Source organism: Leptinotarsa decemlineata, unplaced genomic scaffold (genome assembly GCF_025532065.1).
Source record: "Leptinotarsa decemlineata unplaced genomic scaffold, Ldec_3_MD MMD2_tig00001393_RagTag_RagTag, whole genome shotgun sequence".
NCBI classification, from domain to species: Eukaryota; Metazoa; Arthropoda; class Insecta; order Coleoptera; family Chrysomelidae; genus Leptinotarsa; species Leptinotarsa decemlineata.
This window is the reverse complement of record NW_027412562.1, coordinates 4,733,986-4,741,161: the sequence shown is the minus strand read 5'-3', so window position 1 is coordinate 4,741,161 and position 7,176 is coordinate 4,733,986. Positions and strand designations below refer to the sequence as shown.

At 39.0% G+C, this 7,176-nt stretch overlaps 1 protein-coding gene across 1 annotated transcript in view; it reads right to left on the bottom strand.

Moving 5' to 3' along the window:
- The window catches only part of LOC111513284 (odorant receptor 85c), a 28,522-nt gene that overhangs the window by 1,316 nt on the left and 20,030 nt on the right, over nucleotides 1-7,176 (bottom strand). The window contains exons 5-7 of the mRNA XM_074175855.1: nucleotides 3,676-3,831; nucleotides 106-317; nucleotides 1-51 (exon numbers count right to left, since the gene is read on the bottom strand). The exon at nucleotides 1-51 is cut by the window's left edge and continues 5 nt beyond it. Of these exons, the coding sequence (XP_074031956.1) occupies nucleotides 267-317; nucleotides 3,676-3,831 (207 nt within the window). The 3' untranslated portion in view covers nucleotides 1-51; nucleotides 106-266. The remainder of the gene's footprint in view (nucleotides 52-105; nucleotides 318-3,675; nucleotides 3,832-7,176) is intronic.

Below are 7,176 nucleotides of genomic sequence, written 5' to 3'. Positions count from 1 at the left end.
ACTCTCTCATTTTCATATTGATGGGCTACTTTGCTATGCTATGTGCCAGATCTGAAAATAACGTATTAATTATTATTATCATCATCATTTTTATCACTAGCATACCTATCCTTTTCAGAGTTCTCTGAGAAAAGTATTTTGAGGCAAAACATCTATGTTGCGTGAGTTTGCTTGCGTTTATTACTTATAATGTTATAATAGTGAACAAAGACTAGAAGCGATGTGTTTTGCAAGAAATTACTTGTTGGCTGAATTAAAATTGATGTTTATTGAACTGCGCTCAACAAAGTGTAGACCGAAAATGTAAACTTGAAAACCTAAAAAAAAATAGTTATTGATTATGAGGAACAACAAACAAATATCTTCATTAATTTGAATAGAAGTGAGTGAATTGTGAAAAATTTCATAAGTATAGTCTATGAACGTGAATAAGATGATTGCCCCTGAAAAATGCCTTCTATACAATTGACAGAAAACTCGAACCACGTTGCATTTATATTCCAATCTTAGACTGCGCTACTTCCATCTGTCTCAGACTCAAAGCATAGTAAATTCACAAAGTTCTCGGTGCCTCGAAACGAAGAGCGGAGCCACTCTCGTTCTTTTACCATAGGCGTGTGCTCACATGAAAACGAAATTTAAGGTTATTATAGAATAATTTGTGGTAACTGGAAAAACTAAAAACAATAATAAAAACAGCGAATAAACTAAACACAATATCAATTTAAGACCGTTTATTATAACTAATCCGATGTCCTTGGTACCGTCGAATCCTTCGTTACTACAGCACTGAACGCGTTGGATGATAATCTTATCCTAAGAGCGGTTGAAGGTCCCCGGCAACTCGAGCGGATCACGTGGTAAGAGAGCCTACTGGTTGTAATAGTCTATTGTGCTCGAAGTTATAAAATGTCACTTGAAATTTGAGGAGAATGGTTAACAGGAATGAGGATAGGAAAATAATAAAAGAGTGCATCATGGAAGAATGGCTGCGGGAATGGAAAGACGGAACGACTGGGAGGCTGTTATACAGATACTGTAAAACAGTCGGGTTTGAATCTCTTAATCTGTCGAGGAAAGCTGTCCAACTATTCAAGGGGCATGGTAACTTCCCGGGTTACCTATAGGACCTATAGTCAACCTGGGATCGGAGGTGCAGTGCCCCTGTGGCTGGGGAGAGCCTGAAACGGCAGAGCACGTGCTTGAGAGATGCATGGAAGGAGGGAAAATTGTATGGCGCGAATGGAAAAAGTGACTTGAATGGAAAGGAAAAGGAATGGATTTGCGTTGCGAATGAATGTGCAGAGAGGATTGTGAGGGATGAAAGGGAACAATGAGGGGCAAGCTACCAGCATGTCAAAAGGAACTGTGTAATGAAAAATGGTGAATGGTTCACGTACTAGTCCTGGCATACTACTAAAGCTGTCTGGCCTTGGTGTGTGAACCTGAGTTTGCAAGTATCTTCTGGAGGCTATTGTAGCAAGTAGCTTGTTTTTTTAATTTTTTTATTGTCAGTGACCAGTGTATAATAGGGGTTAGGACAGGTTAGGTTATGTCCGAAGTGAGTGGGTCTATTCGACCCTCCATCGCAACCCGCAAGGGTTTATTGTGGCACACACCTATTCACACTCGACCAACTAAACCCAGCTTTTTAACGAAGCCGATTAGTTTGTATGGTAAGAGTACGGCTCTACCGAGCTCTAAAAACCAGATTCGGTCCCCAGCGGGGCAGGTACAAAGTATGCGCTCTACTGTTTCATTATTTTCCAAACAGAGGCGACACACACTGTCTTCCGACAGTCCGAGTCTCTGCATATGATCATTCAAATGACAGTGACCTGTAAGAAGGCCTGTTAGACATCGTAGTCCATCCCTACTGTAGTCCAACAACTGTTTGGTATCAAGCTTCGAAGGACGAATAAACGCCTCGGAGTGAGCCAATCCTAGAAGATTCTGGCAGAAGTCCATTCATCTTCTTGCCATCCAGGTGACAGTGACAGGTTCTGGTCTGATGAACCTGCTTGCAGCACCCTCCTTTGCAAGGGAGTCAGCAGCCTCATTGCCTTCCAGGCCAGTATGGCCAGGAATTCAGACCAGAGACAATCTGTTACGTCTTCCTATCGAGGAGAGTCGTTTTTGGTAATTTGCTACCAATTTAGACGTTGCTCGGTAGGAGCCAAGAGCTTTCAACCCCGCTTGACTATCCAAGAATATTTTTATTGACTTGTGTCTGAGGTTGAATTCTTCCAATCTCTCCGGACACTATTCAATAGCGTAAGTTTCCGCTTGAAATATAGTCGCATAGGTTCCTAGACAGGTTGATATCTCTATCCTGGGTCTGCGACTGGAATCACCTGCACCACAACCAGAAGGGGTCTTTGATCCATCTGTGAACCAACAACTATCTACTTCTAATATTTCCTTCTCCTGGAGGATTCAGTTCTCTCTACTCGGGGACAGTATTTTATAAGGCAGTTCGTAGTTGACAGTTGGAGGCATAAAATCAGAGGTCATTTCCAGAATGCTGTAACTTCCAGTGTCAACTAACAGTCTGTTGCACTCTGCATTGAATTTATTTATGTAATTGGCTATATGCAGTCCATCTAGCCTCTCTCTCCAGAAAAATGTGGAGAGAAGGTAGATCTAGAAGGATCTCCATGGCCGCTGACGGTGTGGTACTGATATAACCACTGATAGCCAGACAAGCCTGTCTCTGTAAGCCAGAGAGCTTCGCCTGGGCCGTTTTCTGTAAAGCCTTCAGCCACCAAGCAATTGCACCATAAGTGATCATTGATCTGTCAATCATCACATAAATCCAATGGATTTGTTTGGGACCTAAACCCCAATTTTTACCACAAATCCTTCGAAATGTCCATTGGAACAGTCTGGCTTTGAGTAAACCTTTTTCAGCTGAGACTTTTATCAAGGAAAATGTCTATATATTTCACCTCCATTTAAAATGGAATGACCTCAACATTGAGGGAACGTGGCGTTAGGTCGTCCAATTTTCTCCTGCTGGTGAAAGGGATTACCATAGTTTTGCTAAATTTAGAGCGAAATGAATCTAGAGCCCAAAACAAAACACGAAAATACACACATATTTAAAATAAAGTGAAAGTACAAAAAGAAAACACGATATTATCTTTCAGACTGAAACGAAACTTAGTAATGACAGTGACCTGTAAGAAGGCCTGTTAAACATCGCAGTTCATCCCTACTGTAGTCCAACAACTGTTTGGTATCAAGCTTCGAAGGACGAATAAACGCCTCGCAGTGAGCCAATCCTAGAAGATTCTGGCAGAAGTCCATTAATCTTCTTGCCATCCAGGTGTTCAATCTTTGTTTGGCAAAGACTGAAGCGATGCCAATGACAGGTTCTGGTCTGATGAATCTGCTTGCAGCACCCTCCTTTGCAAGGGAGTCAGCAGCCTCATTGCCACTTTTCAAACTGGGAAAATCTCGAGCGGTGTTTGAATAAAACTGCGGGTACGTCATTGCGAGTTTATTTGGATAAGGAATTGAATTTTTCAGGTTGTTCTTGACAGATGAATCATGAAAATCAAATTCGAAATCAAGATTATCCGATTTTACTGTTTTAGTCTTTTTGTTGGTTTCTGTTGTTGAGTTTGTAGGATCAAATTATGAAATCGGATTACTTATCTAGAATTAACTTACCTCGGTAAATGCTTGACGATCTATTTCAAATAGTCCTCCAGCTCTAACCGAAATCGTTCTTTGAGAGCGCAGCATGATGAAAATTATGTCATTTCTAAAATTTTTATTCTTCAAGAACCATGGGCAACTACTAATGGCATCAGGTGATCTGTCTAGCTGAAATAATATACAGGATAGTCATCGGATACAGGTTTGCAGATCTGTATGTGAAAATAAAAAAAAAAACATCTGACCTGTATACTTTTGTTTCCCCGGGATTCCAATTTGAAAGGGGCATGTTGTGATACATCTTTCGAAAAGGGATGAATTTACTCGAAAAAGCCACTTTACTTTTTAAATTTGAGCTACCCGTTCTCGAGAAATTAAATTTAATTTTATTGATTAGTTGCCAAGTATTATCTCATAAGGTTTTGAAAATATGCGACATTCACATCCATACATATTAGTAAAACAATTGTTTGTAGTGTACCCAGACATTGTGCAGCATATTTGATGCTGTTTGTTGCCATAATTCTAAATTTCAGATGTCTCCAAAAAATCAAATGGAGACAATTCGGGTAATTTCGCGGATCATTCCATAGCACCCTTCTAAAATGAAGAAGCCTAGTTTTGCAGCGAAATGTCCATCAAAGTTGGGTTGACAGCATTTCGGGAAAAAAGTCGAGATTTCGGTAAAAACACACTGAAAAAAGCCGAAAACTAGAGAAAAAAGTAGAGATTTCTTGAAAAAAGACGGGATCTCGGGGAAAAAACGAGATTTTGAGAAAAAAATACGAGATTTCGATAAAAAAAAGTCGAGATCTCGGAAAAATAGTCCAGATCTCGAGAGAAAAGTCGGTATTTTGAGAAAAAAAGGCGGGATCTTGAGAGAAAAGGCGAGATTTCGTGAAAAAAGTCGAGATTTTCATAGTCGCAATCTAACTCGTCTAACCCTATGCGTGTAACAAAAACAGGCAGCTCTCTGTTGTTTAATTTCTTCAAAATTACGCTACGCAGTGGCGTAGCGTGAATTAGGAAAATCGTTGATTACCGCCAAATATGGACCTCACCTTTAGCCGGGATTCAACGATTCAGCAATTGAGATGAACTTGGAATAATAAAAAACAATATACCCACTGCAGCCTGCAGGGTAGACCTAACATCAACATCAAAGGGATCAGTGGGTAAATCAGTCAACCTATTTTCATGAAACCTGCACTAATCCTTAAGCTAGATTATTTACACAAAAATCTGAATAAAAATTTACTTCACGTGCTTTTTTTTAAGCAAAGACCTCAACACAACCATCTATTTAATATATTTCAATAAGCCCAGGAAGCCAGACCTAATGAGTTCCTTTTTGCAATATGTGTCTGTTCCTACAGAGGCTCGTAGACGTGCGCGGTCATGTCCAAACTCATCTGTATTTATGCCCTGAGGAGTTTGATTTAGGTTTTTACAAGCCCAGCATTACTGCAGGCATTAAAAAGGCATATTTTTGCGCTAGATTTCAGTAATCACTTTGTCTACTGAAGAGAAGATTGTTCGCCAAAAATTTGCTTCCTTCTGACTCGTTTTGGCGGTTCGGAAAAAATTCCAAGAGAATCCAAGTTGTTTGCATGAACATTCAGGAGAACTTTCAGGAGAGCTCCGCTTACAAGTTTCTTACGATTTTCTTGTTATAAGGTCTGTAAAACATTTATTTCCTGAATATACTAGTGTATATTGAGTCCCTCGTTTTATAAATACTTTTGAGTATCTTACACAGTATCGAATATCAGAAGTCCAACTAACTTGAAAATGAAAAGGACTACGTAGCGACTAAAAAACTTCCTGCATCCGTACGTGTGTTCAAACTTTCATTTGGTTCAATTAGTTTTTCCAATGCAGTCAATGTTTTCTTGTAATTATGTCTAATGGCATTTACAGCAACGTATGTCCTGAACTCTCTTCAAACTCTTTCAAACTCTCATCGGTGCGTTGACGTAGACAAAAAGTGAAAGCATTCTATAGTAAAACCAATAATGATTGAGAGTAAAGCGCGTTGTCATATCTAAATTTTACATTACCAGTTTATAGCAGAATCAAAAATAGTAAGCAGTAGAGTTGTAGGTTGTGGCAAATTATAGATAATACACAATACTAGTACGATTAAAAGGTATTATTTATGACAAAAATCAGTAATGAGCTTGTAATGAGTAATACTTATACATTTCCTGATTACTGATCAGTTAAAATTCATTATTTTCTGTATAGTGTTAGATATTTATTACAACTAGTGGCAACGCTGTACGCAACGATATTTCTGTCTTTGTCACTTTACCGTAACTTCCATCTCATCGTTGCAGTCCTCACTAATGTACTTGCAGCCATGAGCGTATCATTGGTTTGTGAATTATACTGCGTGAATTGTACGTTTTACAGTTAAGTTAGTCAGCAATCGACGTGTTGTGATAACAATTGGTGAAAATAATAGTGCTAATAATTGTTTAAGCGTTACATAATTATATTTCTACACCGTTCTCAAACTACTCAAAAAATGGGAGACATGGTCGGGCCTTCCACGTCGAAAAAGGTAAAACGGTCGGAGTCTCGGTCAGTAAGAGAAAAACAAATTGTACTGCGAGTATTTCACTGTCTTGAAAGAGATCATCAGCCACCAAAAGATGACTTTGTGCATATGTGTTGTAATTCTACGTATGTACCTCCGAATAACCAACCGGGCATTTCTACATCATTAAGTTCCACAATTACAAAAGATAAATTAGTTTATATGTGCTCTGTTTTTACCGGTGTACCAAAATCATCGATTTACAAAATACTAAGAGAAGCAGAAATTCATGGGGACGTACAAACGCCAAAAACTAGTAGCGGACGAAAAAAAATCACAGTTGATGAAGAAGCCAAAACCAGTATACGCAGAACTATTCACAGTTTCTTTTTCAGAAATGAGCGGCCCCACTACAAACAGTTCTGGAGGCACTTAGCGATCATGAATTGGTCCCAAAAATGGGTAAAGAAACTTTTAGGAAACTTGTACACGAAATGAAATTCACGTACGGAAAAGTTGACAGGAAAAGCATTCTCACTGAATGTCAAGAAATAATAGCATGGAGAAGAAACTATCTAAGAAAAATTGACGAATTTCGGAAGCTAAAAAAAAATTGTACTTCATGGACGAGACATGGGTTAACCAAGGACATACGGTCAAAAAAGTATGGCAGGAAGGTAATATAACAAGTGCACGACAAGCCTTTATTGAAGGTTTGTCAGTTGGGTTAAAACAGCCATCTGGAAAAGGTAGTCGTCTGATAGTTACGCATATAGGAAGCGACAGTGGATTTTTACCAAATGGTGAATTAATATTTGAATCTAAGAAAACAGGCGACTATCATGAAGAGATGAATTCGGAGGTGTTTGAAAAATGGTTTGAAGGCATCATTCAACTTGTGGAACCTGGGTCTGTCATCGTTATGGACAATGCCCCATACCATAGTCGACATTTAGAACCATTACCGAAAC